General features: G+C 41.1%; 2 protein-coding genes across 12 annotated transcripts in view; one reads left to right on the plus strand and one right to left on the minus strand.

The window, feature by feature from the left end:
* Positions 1-9,201, plus strand: part of tjp1b (tight junction protein 1b) — a 71,918-nt gene extending 62,717 nt beyond the window's left edge. For 7 of the 11 annotated variants that reach the window (XM_023153468.3, XM_023153475.3, XM_004567665.6 and 4 more), the window contains 6 exons: positions 132-347; positions 456-592; positions 1,333-1,804; positions 1,988-2,205; positions 3,489-3,632; positions 7,362-9,201. In XM_023153468.3, the coding sequence (XP_023009236.3) occupies positions 132-347; positions 456-592; positions 1,333-1,804; positions 1,988-2,205; positions 3,489-3,632; positions 7,362-7,456 (1,282 nt within the window). In that variant the 3' untranslated portion in view covers positions 7,457-9,201. The remainder of the gene's footprint in view (positions 1-131; positions 348-455; positions 593-1,332; positions 1,805-1,987; positions 2,206-3,488; positions 3,633-7,361) is intronic. The other 4 variants (XM_023153472.3, XM_076885883.1, XM_023153474.3 and 1 more) reach the window with 2 other exon arrangements.
* Positions 9,202-11,165: 1,964 nt separating this feature from the next.
* On the minus strand, positions 11,166-19,947 carry slc27a2 (solute carrier family 27 member 2). The gene is made up of 10 exons (XM_004567671.3): positions 19,416-19,947; positions 17,445-17,654; positions 15,472-15,630; positions 15,232-15,356; positions 14,948-15,142; positions 14,082-14,172; positions 13,776-13,974; positions 13,417-13,514; positions 13,201-13,331; positions 11,166-11,809 (listed from the first exon to the last, which is right to left on the minus strand). The coding sequence occupies exons 1-10, from the start codon at positions 19,891-19,893 to the stop codon at positions 11,633-11,635; spliced, it is 1,863 nt and encodes a 620-aa protein (XP_004567728.2). The 5' UTR covers positions 19,894-19,947; the 3' UTR covers positions 11,166-11,632.
* Positions 19,948-21,351: the final 1,404 nt, after the last annotated feature.

Raw genomic sequence — 21,351 nt, forward strand, 5'->3', positions numbered from 1 at the left:
GAGCTGCCCAGCTGTAAAGATTCATATTGATTTCAAAGATATCTGATAAATTAATCTCATAGACTCTACTTTAAGTTAGTGTACAGTTTCTGATTTGCCTCAATCATTCTGCTGTTTGTCTTTTTCTGCAGGGCTCCTGAACCACAGAAGCCCCACACCAAGCCCCTGGATGATGTAGTCCGTTCCAACCACTATGACCCAGATGAGGATGAGGAATACTACAGAAAGCAATTGTCCTACTTTGATCGTCGCAGCTTTGACAGCAAGGCCATGGGCCAGCCCGCTCCTGGCATTAACCGCTTCCATGATCTGCCCAAACCACCTCAGCTATCCTACCCATACAACAGGTATAACAGCTCAGCCTGTGCCAAAAGTGCTGCCTGTTGTACAACATTTCTCAGGTTTTAAGTCATCACAGCTGTTGAATAATAATTGTTTGTGCCATCTAACTGCAGAGTTGAGTCTGTGGAGAAAGTGAGTCCAGTGGAAAAAAGATACGATCCTCTGCCACAAATCAGTCCCTCTTCACAGTATGGGCCCCCGGCCTCCGCCATTCCACCCGCCACACTCCCCAAACTCAGTCCTGGCGATGGTAAGCTTCCTAAACTTTCTGCTGGCCTTCAAACCTTCGTCTGTACGTTATTACATGAATAACATACACATGACATGAATTATATCTGTGCCATGACATGCTTTCTCCAATAAGCTTTGCCTTTTTTGGCCACTTTTTTTCTTCTGTTCTCATATACAGTCATATACATATCTTCATATTTCTTTTCCTACTGTTTCCAGTTGCTTCCTCTCACATCTTTTTGTTTGTTCTTAAATTGATTTCTTAAACAAGACCGTGGTTTCCAAACTAGCATTGGTTGTCTAGAATGTTTTGGGGTTTGTTTGTTTTTTTAGCCTTTTTTTTTTCTTTTGTGCACACATGCATTATAAAGTAAACATAGTGCCTCCTGCTACTGCTACCTCTTTGTGTTAATGTAATTTTGTAGGACTGTCCCTGAAGTGATAATGGCTTTAAAAAAAAGACTTTTCTCTCTCTCCCTGTGAGATCAGACTGGCTGCATGGTAGTCAGACCAGAACTGTAAGCAAAACTATCTGTGGCAGGACCTTTTTTTGCTTGTTGCTGATGAAAGATCTCTACTGAGTGTCAAAGCTCGGCACAGTTCTGTAAATCTAGCAAAAAAATCTTGATTTTGCTCATTTGTTGGTAGTAGCTAAACTCTTCAGTACATATAGAAAGTACATAACTGTATATATAATCTCTTGTGTATGTTTAATCAAGACTGTATTTAAATTACTTGATTTATTATATCCTCTTTCAGCTAACTCCGTACCTGAACCATTGACCTCACCCAATCCTAAACCTGAGCTGACAACTCTTAGGCCGACCAGTAGGGATGAACCCACACCTGGCAGTTACCTGCCCCCGAGGGGCCTTCCCGACAAATCCCCGGTCAATGGCACTGATGCAGCACCCCCAAAAACCCTGAGCACTCCTGCACCAACTAGCTATAACCGCTACGTCCCGAAGCCTTACACCAGTGCAGCCCGACCCTTTGAGCGCAAGTTTGAGAGTCCCAAGTTCAACCACAATCTGCTGCCCAATGACACACAGGTGAAGACGGACCTCCTCAGCAAGCCCAGTGTGGTGAGCAACAGTAGTGGGAAACCTCAGTTGTCACCGCAGCCCCTTGATCACGACAGTGGCCTAGACACTTTCACACGCACTATAGACAACAGGCCCAAATACCAGCACAATAACATCAACGCCATTCCCAAGGCCATCCCTGTAAGGTAAGACATGTTCTCACCCCTAGTAGCATTGAATTCTCAGAGAAAGTAATTACTGAGCTGCTGAGAAAGGGAGAGAAACTTGTTTGTGCACAGGGGGTTTGCTCTCATGCCCTCTGCTGTACATTATTCTCTGCCTACACTGATTTGACTGATGATGTTCTCCTCTCTGCTTCTGTCCCTCAGTCCCAGTGCACTGGATGATGACGATGAAGATGAAGGGCACACAGTGGTGGCCACTGCCCGTGGAATATTCAACTGTAACGGAGGGGTCCTGAGTTCTATTGAGACGGGCGTCAGCATCATCATCCCCCAGGGTGCGATCCCGGAGAGTGTCGAGCAGGAGATTTACTTCAAGGTGTGCCGGGACAACAGTATCCTGCCCCCCCTCGACAAGGAGAAAGGTCAGTTCCTCAGTGCTGGATAGAGATCCTCCCTAACCTAGATTTATCAACTTGTGAGATGGTACAGAATCTGAGGAAACTGGTGAAGGTTGTGAAATGTTGACTGTAGTAGTGCAGGGGCTTTGTCTTCCTAGATGAGAATAAAGTTTTCCAAGCTATGCATTTTAAGTGATGTAAGGCTTGGTGATGTGTTTGCCCATGGAAGCAAACACACACTTCTTACCACCTTATGCATCACTAAGAAAACTAGTCTCATGAATTGAAAATTGAAAAATGATTTCTGTATTACTGAATATAGATGTTTTCCTCTAGATCACGGTAGGCAACTCCAGGCCTCGAGTGCCGGTGTCCTGCAGGTTTTAGATCCCACCCTGGGTTAACACACCTGAATCAAATTACCAGACCTCTGGAGAACTTCAAGAAATGCTGAGGAGTCATTTAGCCCTTTAAATCAGCTGTGTTGGATCATGGACACATCTAAAACCTCCAGGACACCGGCACTCGAGGCCTGGAGTTGCCTACCCTTGCTCTAGATCACATTAGTCTGGAGAGAATGCCTGCCACCTCTGAAAAACTCTCTGGTCCCCAGTGATCAATTACATTACTTAGTGGGTTTGTGTGGAGAGCTGTTTTGGGGTATGTATTTGTTTGTTCTGGTGCCCTGGTGGTGGTGGTGGGGCCTGCCTTGTGGTGTGGGGCCTGGCCCGGATGGCTGGCCTTTTTTTTGGGGGGGGGTCCTGGTATGAGATCTAGGGCCCTGGTGCCCGGGGTTGCCCCACATGGGGATGTCCTGCCTGTGCTTTGTGATTTCTGGGGTACCTGCAGACAGTTTGAAGGTTGTTCAGTTGAGAGAACACTTGTCACTTGGCTGTGGTCTGGATTGGGAATTGCTTGTCTGGGACTCAGGCAGACTGAGTGGGTGACTGAGACTTCTCTGTGAGGTGCAAACAGTGGGTGCTTCTGCTTGCTTTGAGTACCCGTTTGTATTTTATATGTTTTTTTGTATTTATGTGAGCTGTCAGACATGAAAAGCTTAAAAAACAAAGTTTAAGTTTTGCTTTTCTTGGATAGTTGTAGAAATTCTCTTTGAGTTTCAAAACCAATATAGAAACTACTACAGAAAAAAGACCCTGAACTAGATAGGGAAATAAACAGTGGTTATACTGGTGGTTACACACTTTTAAACAAGCATATATTTCTTATTTACTACGATGGCCTAATAACAGACTATTAAATCGGGTGTTTGGTTTGTGAAGTTTAACTCTGGTTGTATATCTGTGCAGGAGAAACGCTGCTTAGTCCGCTGGTGATGTGTGGCCCACATGGACTCAAGTTCCTGAAGCCGGTGGAGCTGCGCTTACCTCACTGTGCGTCAATGACCCCTGATGGTTGGTCTTTTGCTCTAAAATCCTCCGACTCCTCGTCGGGTATGCTGTCCTCTCTCTGTCCTTTTGGGGTCTGTGTGCAGACTTTGGTGTTCAGCAAAGCGAGTTCATTGCTTTCTGAATCAGTTTAACACTCACATCTGTTTTCTGTTTCCCCCCCCTCACCTTTTTATCATGCATGTGCTGTTTGTTGGTGGTGTTATTTATTTTGGGCTCTCTGTTAGTTCCAATTAGTTATATGAACTATAAACATACATAAAGAGCTAGTATTTTTAATCTTGAAAATCTTACCAGCTGACTCTGAATCAGTTTTCCGACAGAAGCGGTTCCACATCCAGTTTAGTGTGGATGAAGGTGCTGCTGTAGACAAACACAAAGTCTGTGGGTTGGATGACATTATAAAACTATCATTAGACTAGGGCTGCCACGATTAGTCGACTAGTCACGATTATGTCGACTATCAAAATCGTCGACGACCAATTTAATAGCCGACGTGTCGTTTGAAGCTTTGTAAGATCACAAAAGACGCAGGAATAAGTAGCAGGATTTAAGAGTGTAATAACGGACTGAAACAGAAGATGGCAGCACTGCATGTACAAGGATGCCAGCTGCCGTTAAACCCTGAAGAAGAAGCTGCGTCCCAGAATTCATAGCGCAGCCCAGTGCGGCCCTGCTCAGTTTCCAACAACGGCGGCAGCTAGTTAGTTTTAATATTACTCTTATTATTCTTTCTGGGTCACAAAATAAACGTTTAACATGTTTTCAGAATGTAGCTGTGTAAACCTCAAATATCTGCTCAGTTTATCAAGACACCACATATTTTCAAAAGCGCTCCGACGTTTTCGGAGACGTCTGTTACCCACCAGCTCGATAGCGAGCCGGGGTTCAAGGCTCACTAGAGCTGGAGAGAACACTGGACTCCCGGCAAATCGTTTTCAAACCCACCACCGTCTTTCACTACTCAGGTTAAATATGATATACAAGTCACTTGGATAACTTAAAAATGTTATTGTTTGGATTTTTTTTTAAAGTATTTTATTTGTTCCTGAGTAAATCGGTTTGGCTGAGATTAAAGTTATAGTTTTTACACAGCTGAATAAACGTCAAGCAGACAGCTGATTATCAGAAGTGTGAGATGCTCGAGAATTTACTCCGGTGTCCTGTTATATTTTAGATAGCAAGGAGCAGACAGCTGAGTTTATTAAACTCCACTGAAACAATCTGCAAATTTGATTAAAATTTAATAAACTATCATCTTATCTTTATTTTTAGTTAGCACATGCCTTAAACACTTCAAGCTGTAAGCTAATGATAGTTATATAAGAGCAGATGCATGCTGGTTCAATAAGCTGTACGTTTTACATCCAATGGATGCATGATCTGATTAGTCGACTAATCGCAAAAATAATCGTTTGTGGCAGCCCTACATTAGACCAAACGTTAACATCGCTGGCCACAAACAATTCACTTTGATCTTAAGTGGGCCATACCAATAAAACTTACCTCTGTTTAACTACACATTTAATGTCTGTGATGTCCTATTATAATTTTTAAAAATGGTAATTTCAGCAGTATTTCTCAGTTTTTCTACAACATCATAAAAAGCTGCTGCAATAAATGAAAGTAATCTGTTAGCACAACTTTTGCAAATAATAAATATGTAAAATAACAGTAGCATAAATGTCGATTGGAGAGGTCTTTATCAGTAGGAAGAGCTGTGAAATGTGTGAAAAGTTAAAAGTAAAAAATTCATGCCGTCTTTCACATTTTCCAAAGCCATCCAGTGCACTTCATTGGAGTCTTTGATTCGAGCCCTTATGTTTGAGGCCCCTGGTCTAAACTGTTAGATAAGAAGTGATACCAGTGATACTGGATTTCTATTCGTTTGGAGCCAACACCCAATATACATTAATTAAAAGGAATTATTAAAGGAGCTGGCATCATTATGTTTGGATGTCTCCATAATTGTGAAAACTGAGAGTTGTGTACTATAGAAAACGAGTGCTTTTCTCCTGATGCTTTTCTCGAAAGTATAATGAGCACGTGTCCGACCATATCAAGCAGATACATACCAAATATGAGCTCACGACCACACATTGAACTTTTCTTTGAGGAAAATTCCAAACAGGACCTCATTCCAGCTGCTTATTTTGGATGGATTTGCTGCTTTTCCTATGGAATATTAAACAGGATTTCTCAGAAATGTTTAAATTTTACAGTTACAGAACAAATGCCCACTTGTTTGATTCTTGGTCTTCATTTGCTGAATTTTTATGTTTAATGTCACAGTTTGTGATGTTTTGCATGCCAGATAAGTGTTGTGACCAGTAAAAAGATGTTTTATGAAATGAAAGAAATTTATAGGCATGTTAACTGATCTAGTTTCAGAAACCTTTACATGAGTATCCTATCATCTATACTGTGACTGTACTTAAATTCAGATGTGAGTCAAGATGTAGGAAATAGGGTAATGTTTTATAATCAAGGTATAAGGTAAGTGCTTGGGAGATCTTGTGTTTAAGTATAATCTATTGAGAAGTAGGGCTGTTCGATATATTGAAATATATCGGATGACGATATAAAAACGTCTATCGTTTCATTTTACGCTATCGTTTGTTTCGTGGTGTCGCAAAATAAACTCTACGGCAATATTTTTTCATTATTTTGATGGTCACTGTAGTGGTTATATTAATTTCTTAAAGTTCTCTCTTTCTCTTATATGTAATATAACCACACTACTGATGGACAAGCGCCTGTTTTTATGTGTTGTCGTTAGCAACAGCGACGGTAACACCTTCGTGTGTCCGCTTGTTTATGTTCCACATAAACCTTTCACAATAAAGCTCAAGATCCTGTTGAGACTTTTCAAAATAAACTGAATCACGTGAAAGAGCAGATTATTTACGAATGAGAAGTAAAAAAGAGCCGCCAAGTGCTAAAAAATAAACCTTAGACTCAAACATTAGAAAAGGCTTTTCCCCGCAGCACGCCGTGTAATAAATACTCACAAAGAAAACGGCGGCCGTTACAACTTATGTCTAAAATGTATAGTTTCATGCATCTGTTAAAACACTCGACTCCATGACGCGCAGCTGGAAACATTTCATGCAAGTCGAGCTGCCCGAGATTCACAGAATTTACAGAAAATGTTACATTTTTGTGATTTATATCGTTATCGGGACGATAGAAGTCTTATATCGGGATATGAGATTTTGGTCAGCGATTTTGCAAAATGCCCAGACCAGCCCCTCACTGAGCAGTTGAACAGGTGCACCTAATGAAGTGGCCAGTCGGTGTATATTTAGACACACACTCAGGGTTCTTGCTTTTAGTAAACTTTTCTTATTACTAAAGTAATTATTTTTTGATTTAAAAATGACAGTAAGGACTTCAAATCAAATCAAATCACTTTTCAAATCAAATCAGATCACGAGGCAGCACGTAGACACTAACTTGGCGCTGAATGCTTTTACAAAGGCCAGCCAGGTGTACATGACCTTTCAACTGAAGTCCTGCTAGTTTGGTTGCTTCTAAATTCATGTGTGGAATAAGTATGTTGAAATTCATTAAATTAAGTACTACTTAATTACATGCACTCATCTGAGGAACATAAATTCATGAAACACCCTTCATTAATTTGTGCACTATCATTTGAAATCACCAGCCTTTGCATTTTTATTAAATCGCGTGTTTCGAGTACCTTCAGTTTCAGTTTTCTGTATTTTAAAGCTGCTCTCCATCAGCTGACGTCACGTCTCTTGTTCCCCGCAGGTGATCCCAAAACTTGGCAGAACAAATCTCTCCCTGGAGACCCAAACTACCTGGTGGGTGCAAACTGTGTGTCTGTGCTCATTGACCACTTCTGAAGAGGGCAACAGCTGGCCTGTTACTGAATGTGATAAAGCAGGGGACCAGAGTCTCCCCTGCCGTGCCCACTCCACGGTGCAAAATGCTTGATGAAGTATGAACTCAAACTCACATTGTTTACTGTGCCCAAAATTTAAAAAAACTTAAAAAAACACACACAAGGAGAGTCAGAGTCCAGCATCCCCAAGGCTGTACTCCTCCTTTCTTTTCTTTCTTTCTTTTTTTTTTGGTTTGGTGCTTACAAGGCTTGCAAAAAATAAAGATGAAAACGTTATTTAAACAAAAGGAACTGGAGTTGGAATGCATGACCAGTGCCACAGACTGAATAATCACATTTTGACATTTTTAGCTAATTTTGTAAAGGTTCAGAGCGGTGGAGGAGGTAAAAACAAAACAAAAGAGGATAATTTTGAAAACTTGTTTAATATTGCAGTTTGATTTTTGCATACTGTAAAAATAAAAACAAAAATAAAACAACAACTCACAAACAGCAAAGTTTGTATATGCAAAACTTTTGTTTGTGAGTTCTGTGGTCATGCGTTTCACTCATGATGGATCTCTGAGGACTTGAGAAATTGCTCAGCGTGACTCATGAAGACGTAGGCATCATCGAGATTTAAACAAAAAAAAAACTAATGAAGAATGAAGGTTAAGTATTAGTATCAGACACCCGCTCGTCCAGCGGGGTTCTCTCTGTTTCAAACGTGTTTTTTGTAGAAATGTTTTACCGTAGATAAATATACTGACTTGATTTTACAAACTCCTGCTGTCTAGAGATCTATGCATGTGCTATGACTCAGGTTCAGAAGCCTGCTACTACTAAGTTCAACACATGAGAAATCCCATCGTACACTGCAAGCAGTGATGCCTTATCTGCATATTAACTTTTCAGTGAAACTTTAAAACATCGGTTCCTTCAGTTGTAGCGATCACTACGGAAGAAGCAGAAGAAGAAGAAAAAGAAGTTGTCGTCGTTGTCTCTGCATTTTCTCCTAAAAACGGTGAACTCGGATTTAGCACACGAGAATAATTGAGACTGGTGAAAAAGGTATGCTTTCTTTTACTGCTATGCATATGAAGTCTGAGGAAATACAAAAAAACAAAACAACAAGCTAGAAGATGTTTAAGTTGTGGCTGTACATAATGCTAGCATATGGCCTTGGTTCTCTGTAAATGAACTTTTGTACATCTTTGTTATTTTGTATAAAAGAGAAAACGTTTGTTTAAAAAAGAGAAAGCGGTTACATTGGTTATGTTTGTATTCTGGTTATACCCCTGAGCCTTGGAACTGACATAAGCAGTAATAAGTCCGACTTTTCTACCAACGTATACAAACACGTACACACATTACAAACATACACACTACTTAAGGCATTTTTAACTGTCAGAAAACTTTTTATTCTTATTTACAAAATAGAGAAGTGCTCGGTTTAAATGATTTTAAAAGACGTATTTGAGGGGGGCTGCTGTGAAGAGTGGTCCCTTCCTTTCTTTGTGATACTGGATGCTGTATTGTGTGCCCTGAAATGTATTTTTGTACTAAGACAATTTATTATGGCACATCAGTACTATTTTTCTTTTGATATGACAACACTGCTTCAACCCGACACTAGTTTTTTGGTTTTTTTCCCCGTGTGGCTGACATTCTTTTTATTTATTTTGATTTTACTTTCATTTGTTTTCCTTTGCAACACATTTCTAAGTATACCACTGTATTACTAAATAAATTCATTTATAAAGTAAACGCTGCCCAGATTCCACTGTTGTGTTGTTTCCCACGTCTTTTTAGATAGCGACACAGCAACACCAGTTTATTTTCTGCCAAATGGATCCGAGATGATTCCCGCGAGGGTTCAGGAGTTGGCGGCTGTTTTTGAAATAATTTATTGCTCAGTTTTGAGTTTTCTGCGCCTGCCTGCTAAAATGTTCCATCTGTAAATGTAGTGAGACGTTGGGGTGGGTTACTGTTCACACAGCGAGCTTAACTCCCTGTACTGGATTTTCTGGATTTTTGCATATCAGGAAAAAAATCAATAAGAAGTCAAGTCAAAACGTGTTTCTAGAAATGTTTGCATGTTTACTAAATGATTTGTAGAAACCCTTTAAGCAGCATTTAACACTGAGCACATCTGCAGCCTTTGGACTGCTGGATTTGAGGAACTTCTCGTCTCCTATTTGACAGGAAGCATCTGTTTACCATCTTCCCCAGCCTAGGTTTTCTTCAAGGACACTTTGGCTATATTTATCCTTTTCTAGATTATGTACACTCATAGCACCATCCCACCACTGCCTTATTGCATTATGAGGGTTTTATCAGGAATCCAGTGACAAGTGCTGTTGATCAGAGTATTTTTGGAATTCGACTCATAAGATCGAGAATCTGTGTGCTGTGAGTTTGAATGCTGTTTAGTAAACTCAAAGTAGGTTGTCAAACTGAATTCATAATCCATTCCCTTCACATACAAGGTCTTTAATAATCAGGTGCCATTTTATCTTAAAGACCCCATAATACCATACCCACCACTCTACAGCAGTTCACTCAGACTGCGGCCTCAGTTGTTGTTCTTATCATATTTAAAAGTAGAAAAGCAGCCCCTTCAGCTTCCAGGCTCCTCTTCTGTGGAACCAGCTCCAAGTTTGGATTCATCAGACAGACACAATCTCTCCTTTTAACATTTGATTAAACTTTACTTTGTGATAATGTAGATCGTTGGCGCTGGATCAGGTGACCCAGAATCCTGTCTACACTGCAATAGGCCCAGGCTGCTCGAGGCTATCCATGATGCAATGAGTGTTCATTCACCTTCTTTTCCCCTCACTGTGTTTTATACACCTCTCTGCATTTAATCATTAGTTGTTAAATGACTCCCTTGAGCTACTGCAGAGTAAAGGTTAAACCAATCGAATTTATACAGGAAAAAAAATCAAGTTTGGTTATTCCATCCTATTGACCTTTATTTTGTACAAATCACAGGGCCTACAGCAATATGACAAAAACATTTTATGTGGAATAGTTACACTTGTATAGTACGGATTTTTAAATGATGCAATTCTAAGAAGGTCAATGAACTTTTCCACCCAGATACTCTGATCAGAAAATATTTAAAACAGAGCACCACAGACTAGAACTGGTTTTTGGTAGAGCCCTAACAGGAATTTCAGTTGGGGGGGGGGGGGGGGGAGACGATGTGAAAGCACCACATTTGCTGTTTATGATGGATCCAGAAAGCTGACTGAATGAGGAGACCAAACGTTCACTCCATCCTGACTGCAGCTAAACTGCTGCAGGAAAAAAAAACCTGCCATCTCCACAGCTCCATCACTCAGGCCTTCAGAGTAATATTCAGTTCAAGTTGAATTTATATAGAGCCAAATCACAACAGTTGAGTCAAAGCGCTCCATTTTTGTAAGGTAAAGACACGCTGTGGAAGAGATTATTAAGACAAAGTTCAGTGTCAGACAACATTTAGAAATATCTTATCAGAGTTCACTGATCTCTGCCTGTTTGTCAAGTTTCTTTTTATGTTTTTTTTTCTTTTTTTTTTTTTAAACAACAGGGTGTGACAGAGTTCGTCTGATTTATGTCAAAGGTTGCGCAGGTTAGTCACCCCGCAAGCCTGCCTGGAGGTTCCTCTTATTGTGCACATATGTGGTTATAAGGGCACAACGGCAGCTGCTACATTAACACTTCAGCACTTCAGGGCAGTGTTATGCAATAAAACTGTTAATTTACAGTGTGTGTCATCAGTACACAAACAGATAACGCAGTGTCTGCTTTTACCTCTGTACAAAAGTCCAGTTAGGTAACAACAAATCCCTACATAAGAGATACAGTAGATGTTGAAAAGTCAATATCCAGACTCTGATATCGGAATGGATTAAAAGAGCTTCAGTCCAATGTAAAAACAAAGGCGATTACAGTAAAATGTGCATGTTATGGTTAACTGTCCAAAGAATTAATTAACGAATTAAGAACACAGTGAGTAGCACATACTCTCTGTATCACATAGTGTCACTGTAAGAGGTGAAGGTAGCTGTGCTAAAGATGAAAACCATCTCTCCAAACGTGACTTGACGTTTCCGAGTCCGTCCCTGAGATTAGTATCTGTTAAGATCCATTATTGTTATTTCTTTGCAAACAAAGTGGCTCAGCAGTGACTACTTTAGCTTCTGTGTTAGAGTTTGACTTCCTTCGAGACGACTGCTCTGTAGATTTCTTCGGTCAAGGGCACATAAGTCTTTTTTTCAGGATCCAGGAAGTATAGAGGATCTTTGATGTGAGCTGGGTTGAATCCTTCCTCCACCAACTTCACTTTCTTCATCTTGAAGGTTCCCGTCATCTCCAGGCAGGGCTGCAAAACACAGTTTGAAAGATGTTTTTGTGTCAAGCTTTAGTGTAGAACAAAAAGCAAAGAAAACCAAAACATAATTAAGATAAACCGCCAATAACAATGCTGTCAATCAGATCAGATATCAGCTACAAACTGCAAAGCAATATTACACAGTTATTATTAGAGGACGGCAACATTAACTCAAAAGAGATAAGAACATGCCGGTGCTTCTATCAGTCAAAAACGGGAAACTGAAGCTATAATTCACACTGACAGATCAAAGTTCACTTAGAAGATTGGGAAAAACATCTTCTGGTCTAACGAGCGTCTTATTCTGCTGCAACAGTCAGATGGTAGGGTCACAATTTTGGTGGAAAGAGCATGTAATCATTGCTCCTTCATGCGTTGGCTCAACAGTTAAGGATAGTTTTGGTGTAATAGAGTGGGGGATATTTTCTTGGCTCACTTTGGGACCCTTAGTATCAACTGAGCATCGTTTAAACACCACAGCCTATGTGAGCATTGTTTCTAATGTCCATCCCTGTATGACCGCAGTGTATGCATCTTCTGATGGCTTCTTCCAGCAGGATAACGCACCATGCCATGAAGCTCATATGATCTCAATCGGTTTCCTGAACGTGACAGTGAGTTCACTGTACTCAGATGGCCTCCACAGTCACCAGATCTCAATTGAGTAGTGTGTTTGAGATGTGGTGGAACGGGAGCAGCAGCTGTGTGATGCTGTCAGGTCAACATGGAGCAAAGTTCCTGACAAATGTTTCACCTTGTTGAATCTATGCCACAATAAATTAAGGCAGTTTTGGGGGTAAAAGGTATATTAGAGTAATTTCCTTGGTACATAAATCCAAATATTTCATAGTTAAAGTAGCTGTAGAACGGTCCTGTACTGCACTTTCTTGGGAACTTTCTTTTTAATCATCTCCAATAATTTTATCTGGAGGGCACATCCTCTACGGTTTTACCAAGTCATGAAAATATGTTGCCAGAGTCAGCATTTCTTGCAGCTGTCCCTAACCCTGAAGGAAGTGTTAGGGTTACATCACTGCACTGCCTTCCTGTTTGGTTCAAAGGAAAAATCTGAAATCCTTAATATTTGTCTAGAAAAAACAACATTGGGACCCAATGACACATCTGATTTCTGATCTGCATTATTGGTAATCTTACACAGTAAAAACTCGGGCTCAGACTCTGATCCACACACCGCTTCAGCCATCTGGATTTCAGACACCAAGCGTTTAGCACGTTTAGCCTTTGAGCATGCACTAATTAAAGGTGGAAAGGATGAACTCCGTGAGTACAGCAGAATCAGACCACAAATTAAAACAATATCTTTAAGCCATAGCGGCCCGTCTGGTCTGGATGTGCATGTATTATTTATTTATATTTATTACCTGAATCCTGATGAATCTGGGTCTCGCGTAAGCTGGGAGGTAGTTGACGACCTGCGTGTACGTGGCCGAGCAGTCGAACTTTTGTCCTTCTTCCAAAGTGAGAGCTGCCATGCCGACTCGCCCTTCATGACCTTGATTGAAAAATGAGAGAAATATGAAATGCAAAGTGCAGACAGCTCTGTAAGGTTTTAATATTTATGACCCGAGTGCGTTTACCTTCAACTTTCACACCGTAAACATTCGCCTCTAATATGCAGTGAACCATTGTGAGAATGTCTGCAACCTCCGATGTGGCGACATTCTCTCCTTTCCACCTGAAACAAAAAACACGAAAAGACTCCAATGAACAATTTCTGCAGCACAGTTTGAACCTGATCTGCAAGTAAACACCTGCACAAAAGAAAAAAAGCCATTTTCACACACACTATTCTAACCAGCTGTTAATTGCATATTTTTATACTTTTAATAGCTGAGAACTAAACCAGACCAAACGGTGACTCAGTCTAGACTCGATCATCTGGGCAGAACCACAAAAACAAAGCGACAGGTCAACACAAAAATGAGTCACAACTTGCCTGAAAGTGTCGCCGACTCGATCTTGAAAGTACACAAAGTTCTCTTTGTCGAACCGAAGCAAATCGCCGGTGTTGAAGTACAGGTCGCCCTTTTTCAGGACGTCTCGAAGCCGCTTCTTCTCCGTCTGCTCCTTGTTACCAGCGTAGCCAACAAAGGGGGACCTCTTTGTTACCCTTCCCACTAAAAGTCCCGTTTCACCTGGTAGAGACATCAGGAAACAAAATAAATCAAAACTCCTTTTTAATTTCACTTCTATCAAACTAAAACTCCTTTAAATTGAACCCGATTTCTCTTTACAGACTCACCTACGGCTGCTTGGATGCACAGACCCTGCGAGTCCCTGACAGGTTCCTCCTTCTCAATGTCAAACTTGATCAAAGTGTAGGGGAAGAAAAACTGGAAAAGGAAGAAGGAAAGAAAACCCACCAGTTAAAATTTTTAAAAGTAGTGGAACAGCCAGCATGGCAGCAACTCTGTGAGGACGCACAAACATCAACATGCTTGTTTCAGGATTTGATAAAAAAAAAAAGGATTTAGGCTTATCCATGTAACTTTTCTAAGTATTGCAAAGTTGGTTCACTTATTACAGGGTTACATCACCACTCTGACTTACACTATAAACCAAATCTGCTCTGGAACAGGTTATGAGATAAAGTCAGATATGTCCTGTGTATGCTGATCTTGCTTCATAGTACAAGGCCTATCTCTATCTGAGGTCCAGGTAAGTGATTGCGCCAAGAAATGAGGGTGATTTTTAACAGATAAAGTTTTAGAATGTAAAGTGCTTAGCCAAGAGAAGTGATTTGAATGATCTGATCATTTAAAAACACTGTACACATAATGGCCTTCATCATTTGTGTGTACAGAGAGTCTGAGACTCTTCTTCATGGGGGACAAACACAGTCAAGTTTTGCCTAAAATATCTGTATGCACTGTTTGTCCAATCAAATGGCCACCACAACTTTAAATGTAGTCGCCCTTTGCCCGTTTATCATTTTGTATCCAAGAATGCATGTGTGGGTGTTTATTTTCAAATTCAACTCACTCCTGTAGCTGTTGATGACATTTTGCTCCAATTTAATTTAAATGTGATCGACCAATGTAAGCTCCAGATATTAACACAGACATTGCACCACACTGTGAAAACATGCGACTTGCTTCCTTTTCCTACCCGGTGCACAAAGTTGACTCGTCCGACTGCGCCGATCTTGGACGTGTAGTTGATGAAGCCGATGTTTCCCTCTGTGGCAGCGTACAGCTCTCTAACTTTAATGTCTCCAAAGCGATGAAGAAACTCGGACCAAACGTCCGTTCGGACACCGTTGCCGATTGCAATTCTCACTTTGTGGTTCTTCTCATCGTCTTTCTGCCAAGAGCGGGATGGACACGGAGATATTCCACCATTAGGACGGCGGCTGACTGACGTAGCTGCAGACTGATTAGGTTTCCTCTTACCTTGGGCGTGTTGCAGAGATAGCGCAACGTTTCACCGATGTGCTGCATCACCGTGATGTCATACTTCTTGCAATCATCCCAGAACTGAGAGGCAGAAAACTTTCTCTTCAGGACTATGGTAATACCTGCAAGTCAAATCATATTACACAACCTTTATCTTCCTTAACCGCTTAAGCTCCTGACCCAGGCGTGCAGATGCTTTTGCTCTTGTACTCTTGAGAGGATTAAGAGGATCATTACCTCTCTCGATGGCTCCAGTCATTCCGATCAAGAAGCCGGCGCTGTGATAGAGAGGCAGATTGATGTAGAAGATGTCCTCTGCTGTGACTCCACATATCGACTGGAGGAAGGAGGCGGCCCACACCCTCTCATGTGTGACAATGGCTGCTTTAGGCAAACCTTCCCAGGGAAAAGAATAACAGATTGTGCTTTTGAATTAAAGAGGAACAAAGTAGTATGATGCACTTCACTGTGGTTCATTCATTGATCCTGAATCTTCTAATGACTGCACAAAGCAACATTTAATCTTCTCAGCAACAAACAGTCCCAAGTAGATGGTGAATATAATGGACTCTCAGCAGCTATAGATGCTGAATTTTTCATAATGAACTGGTGCAGATAACTCTAAATGGTGAAAACTAAATAATCGATCAGGTGAATGATTCTTCTGTTTTTATCCATGCTGTGCCGAAGCCACATTTTGTTTAAATGGAAACACTGAAAAAAAGGTGTATTGAAGTCGAGGAAAAAATGACTCTACTTCTTCTTAAAGTTATGGTAAATGGACTTGTACCACGCCTTTCGGCATATCTGCATAGGTTATCAGTCTAAGGAGCTACACGTAAAGGATAAAGGTCACTCTGGACTGAGAAAACAGCGCGAGCGAGGAGTGAAGGAGGACATCTATGTCCACTGTGAATGACCATCACGGAACAGCAGGTTTGGCTTGTGAAGCCAACTATTAGCAGCTTACAATTCAGCTTAAAAAAAAAAAAACAACAACAACAAAAAACATACAAAAAACTTAAAGACATCCAGTTGCCTTCTTTTTTTCAAACTCCTGAGACCACGCCTTTTAACTCAAGTTTAGCACTCAGAGTGCTTCCTGCCACAGATCTCATTCACCCAATCACACACACATTAATACAGTGCTTTTTTCTAACATGCATACTCCACTGAATGCATCAGGAGAAACTTGGGTTCAGACCACCAGCTCCTGGTTGGTAGATGACCCACTCTACTACCTGAGGCACAGCAGGTTTATAGAGTCTATAGAGTGGTGTTCACCTTTACGATAATTGTATCTTTTAAAAGAATGAATATAAGGCAATAAAGGTAACAGAAGTTGCTAAAGAGTGGACTTATACATCCATCAGGTTTTCTGCAGATCCAAGCTTGTTCAGCACATCGTTGTAAAAGACCGTCTTAAGGACTCAACTGGGACTAAATTTTGATTTAAGCCTATTTTCCACCAGCTAAAACTAGTATACCATTTAAAATGACGGTGAATAACAGATGTTCCAGCTTGCATCATGTGCTACTCTTATCTGAAAAAGCTCTGTGGGACATACAGCATTTAATTTAGGCACATCCCTGTAATGCGCCTTGATGGAGCGAAGATCAGCAAGCCTGCATCAGAAAGAACAATTGTGCAGATTTTTTCCCCCTCACCCATTAGTCTGATCAAATTTAATTACCACAATTAAACATGTGTGCAGGCTTCACACAACCAGGACTTAAAGGTTCAGTGTTTATGTTTTCACTTGTGTTAGTGCTATGAAGTAGTGAGAGCATTCACAGTTTGTCTAAATCAGGCATGTGTAAGATGTGTAAGACACACAATCTGTCACTAACACTGGTACTGTGCCAAGACATTCTGCAGTGTGCCAATAAAGGCAGGAAAGAATAAAACTACTGGCTAGTAAACTGTGAAAACAATGCAGAGTGAGGGAAAAAAAATCCTGTAACAAGAAAACCCCAGGGTTCACTTTTTATCACTTAGGAAGCTGTGAGTGTGTTTGCTTTTTGCCTTTCAGCAAATGTTATTGCCCACAGATGACCACGTTCAATTAACACCCCTCTCCAAGAACAGAAGGTGTGGCTGAGCACAGATCTAGTGTTTGAAGCTTGATGCACCTCATAAGCTTGACTGTTATCATTGCAATCTTATTTTGCGTGCCAGCGTTTGTTTCAGAGCAGTTTGCTGTTGTTACCTGTGGTCCCAGATGTGTAGATGTAGAGAGCGGTGCTCCTGATATGGATGTTGGCCCTGAGGTCCCGGGACAGTGGCTGATCTGAGGCCTTGGAGATCTTGTCAGACAAAGCGGTGATGCCCTGCACACTGCAGCTGTCCGACATGAGGTACACGCTGATACCCCGCTCCCTCAGCGTCGGCAGGACCTCCTCCACAGCATCCTGCAGCTCTACAATTAGACAGTAGCTTTCAGCTCAACACAGCCCGTCATAGCGCTGTGTTGCCAAATGTGGCACATGTGCACCTACACATGTGGGCCTGTATCATGTATCCCTGATCCCACTGGGGTGGGAAGTTCAGCTCTCATGCATGCATTTCTTAGTAAAGGCCTTTTAAGTTCTATAATGAGAACGCAAAGAAACACGTTTGCAAGCTGAGATTGTTCTTCCGATGAAGTTGCTCTTCAGTGTGGAGCATAAAGAGCCCCCTTGTTCTTTAATCATTTCTGCTCATATGTGAAGTATTCGTTTTCCTTTTTGCAAATGTTCATCCGTTCAAAACTGCATAGTCATGTGCTTTTGTGCTGAGGTGTTTTTTCTTTTATCAAACTGTTCTCCCACTAGGAGCTCAGTCTGAGTGGAGTTTTTTTTCTCCTCCTCTTACCTCATGTAGTGTATTTTCGTTGTTTTTTTCCTATCAGCCTACCTTCTGACATGTCTGCCCAATGTGATGTTTGTGTAAAGTTGGTCAGAAGGTTCCTTTGTGAGTGCGCATGCGCCATTAGCGTGCTGCCTGCTGTAACCCCTAATTTCCCTCGGGATGAATAAAGTATTCTGATTCTGATTCTGATTAATCAAGATCGTATCCCCTCCATATATGCAGATATAGAATAGCAATTAATCGATCCAGCAAAAATGCACTTCCTGCACTTTTTTTTTAATCTATTTAAGTTTATCCTAACGTCTAACTTTTGGCCGCGACTAAAGCTGATCAATAATAACCTTTAAGCAGAGGTTATTGATTGGGACTGATCTCAAACAAACGTTTAGGTTTATGTCGCAATTTACTCAAAGACCGACTAGCTCAGTTTTTCCTTTGTGGAAGCACTGAGTTTCTAGCTGGAGGTTTTTATAATTAAGCTGGAAGTACAGCATTCATGTGGCAGGTGGTGCAAAGCAATTTATTTTTATTATTATCATCCATGCCTTCTAGTTTAATTTACAGACAAAAAAAAAAAAAACAGGGAGAGAGTCCCTGACGCAGGTTCACCGTGCCAATAAAACTGCGATCATCTGAATAAGTGCACTTTTGTTTTGCATTATCGTTCATCACTAACAGATGATGGAAAAGGGCCAACACTGCACTGTATCTAATCTTAAGAGTGTGAGTCAGAATCTAGTCAGTCTAGTCCTTCCAGCATTTATAGACCACGTTATGATCTGATCTTATTATTGCATTATTCAACAATCATTACCTGCAAACTAAATACAGCTGTCAGAACAATCAGTGCATTTATCCATCTGCGATGCAGTGCGGAATAAAGCTTACTATAAATATAAGACACGAGGAAAGTGGCAGGACAGATGTGACGGGGTGAATTATATTGTCAAGTAGCCTGCAAAATCTGCACTGAGCAGTATCTGTTTGCATTCATTTATAGAATTAATATAAACTGTTGTTTATAAACTCTTTATTTTAACATCTTTGATGCGTAAAAGGGTTTAATTTAGGATTTTTATTCCCTGTTGGGTAAAACGCTGGAGACCCACGTTTCTCTTCTGCAATGAATTGCGTGGTCAAAATCATTTTACAAGAAGAATTAATAATATAATATCTGAGGATACTTTCCGTACTTGCACAAAAGCCGAGCATGAAGAGTTATCTCTCACTTGCTGTCGAACTTTGAACTTCGCAGTCCTGTGGGAGACGCGTCAAATAACGAGAGCCTCCTCTGGTCCGACGCAATAATTTATTTCTCGCTGTATCTCACCTGAGGAGGCGATGATCACTTTGGCCCCGCAGCAGGAGAAGCAGTGCAACAGGGACTTGGATCTGATGTTGAAGTTGAGCAGGGCAGCCGGGCAGCCCAGCTTCGCCAAACCGAGCCAAGTCCAAATGAAGCTGGGCTCGTTCGCAAGGAACAGGGCCACCGTGTCCCCCTCCTTCAGCCGGGCTTCAGCCTGCAGGGCTCGGGCCACCTTGTTGCTCTGTTTGTCCACTTCGCCATAAGTGTACGAGCGACCTTCGAAGTGTACAAAGATCCTTTTGGGGTGCCTCTTCGCTGCATCCAAGAAGCAGTCCAATATGCTGTAAAAGGGCTTGATTTTCTTGTATTTGGTTAGTCTGATGCCACATTTAATGCTCTTTAGGATGTACGCGAAATCTTCGCCAAAGTAGGGACAAAACGCGCTGATGTAAAAGAAACAGAGAAGTGCCAGTCCGGCCAAGACGCTGAAGCAGATGTACATTTTGCAGAGCGCTGAAAGAATAAGTGGGGAGAGGCAGAGGAGGCGCACACTGTGCTGCTCAGTCAAATTTGTGACAAAGTTCACCGTCTCGACCCGGGGCGGTGCTCGGATCTGCCCCGCTGACCCCTCCTTCATTTCGGGGAATATTTTTCAGTTGCTAAATCGAGAATTTCCACTTCCACTTACAACCTAACTGTTGATGTTATGTTGCATTTTCCCCCGATGTCATGAAAACGCCTTCTAGCGTGGTAAATAGTGGGAAAAGCGAGCAAACAAATCAGTTTGGCACTTTATTTTGAAGGGAGACTGAATGGATTGTGTTTCAGTACATCGGAATGATTTATGCGAATAATTTCCTCGTAATTATTTCTAAACACAAACAAGTGGGAGAAGACTGAAATCCACCCACGCATATTAACAAAAACAGTCATAAACGACGGACAGCGAGTCCGTAAATGGCAACCTTTATCATAAATCCGCAATCTGAGCGGTGGGCGTGCGCCAGTGCGCCTTCTGTATTCGTCTGCTGATTTATGGGGAGGAGCTCCTCTGCGAGTTGCACAAACGCTCGCTTTTTACTCTCTGGGGGAGAAATAACACAAACATCTCGCCGCACCCTGCTACCAAGTCTGCGCTTTCGGGAAAGATTTGTGATTTTAGTGTCAGATATTACCACTGTCCTGCAGATTTGAGCGGTGTGTGAAATTGCTAAGGCTGTTTCAAAGTGTGAAACAGGGTAGTAAACAATGCTTGTTTCCAGTAACAGGCTTGTTTTTCCCAGTAAATCTCTATAATCTGTAATCTGTACTTAAAAAATAGAGAAAAGCAGCAACTCATTCAGTGAAAATAGGTCAGGCTTAAAGGGAACAAAATCTAACTTCACTTGATGTCTTTATAGTGTTTGAAACTAGAGACCGACACCAGAAATCAGAGGTGTGGACTCGAGTCACGTGACTTGGACTCGAGTCATTAATGTTATGACTTTAGATTTGACTTGAAAAAATGTTCTAAGACTTGTGACTTGACTTGGACTTTTACACCAATGACCGGGGACTTGAATTGGACTTGAACCGGTTTGAAAAGACTTGATATTTCTCCCCAAATCTAAAATTTAACACGCATATTATATAGAAAGTGTGCACCATTAATTCAATTCATTCATTCATTTATTCAAACCACACTCCGTACGTATGTGTGCGGGAGCTGTAGCAAGCCAATCAAATTAACCAGATTTTTTTTAAGAAAAAAAAAAAACGCTCAAAAATGCTGCAAGGAGTTATTTTTTTCAAGTACATAAACTATGAAGTAGTCAACAAAAAATGAAATGCAATATGCAAAACATGTAATCACAGACAGAGATGGAACAACTTCCAACTTTGTCCGACAGTTGAAGCTACGTTGATGATACTGTTTGGTTTGAATGTGTATAATATTTTTGTCATGCTATTTTAAAGCCGG

This window comes from Maylandia zebra, linkage group LG7 (genome assembly GCF_041146795.1).
Source record: "Maylandia zebra isolate NMK-2024a linkage group LG7, Mzebra_GT3a, whole genome shotgun sequence".
NCBI lineage: Eukaryota > Metazoa > Chordata > Actinopteri > Cichliformes > Cichlidae > Maylandia > Maylandia zebra.

Coding starts and splice junctions, on each gene's coding strand:
- slc27a2 (XM_004567671.3), bottom strand. CDS start 19,893: ATGTACATCTGCTTCAGCGTCTTGGCCGGACTGGCACTTCTCTGTTTC. Junction 15,631..17,444: donor CTACACATCTGGGACCACAG/GTAACAACAGCA, acceptor TTCCCTGGGAAG/GTTTGCCTAAAGCAGCCATT. Junction 15,143..15,231: donor ATCTCTGCAACACGCCCAAG/GTAAGAGGAAAC, acceptor CGCTCTTGGCAG/AAAGACGATGAGAAGAACCA.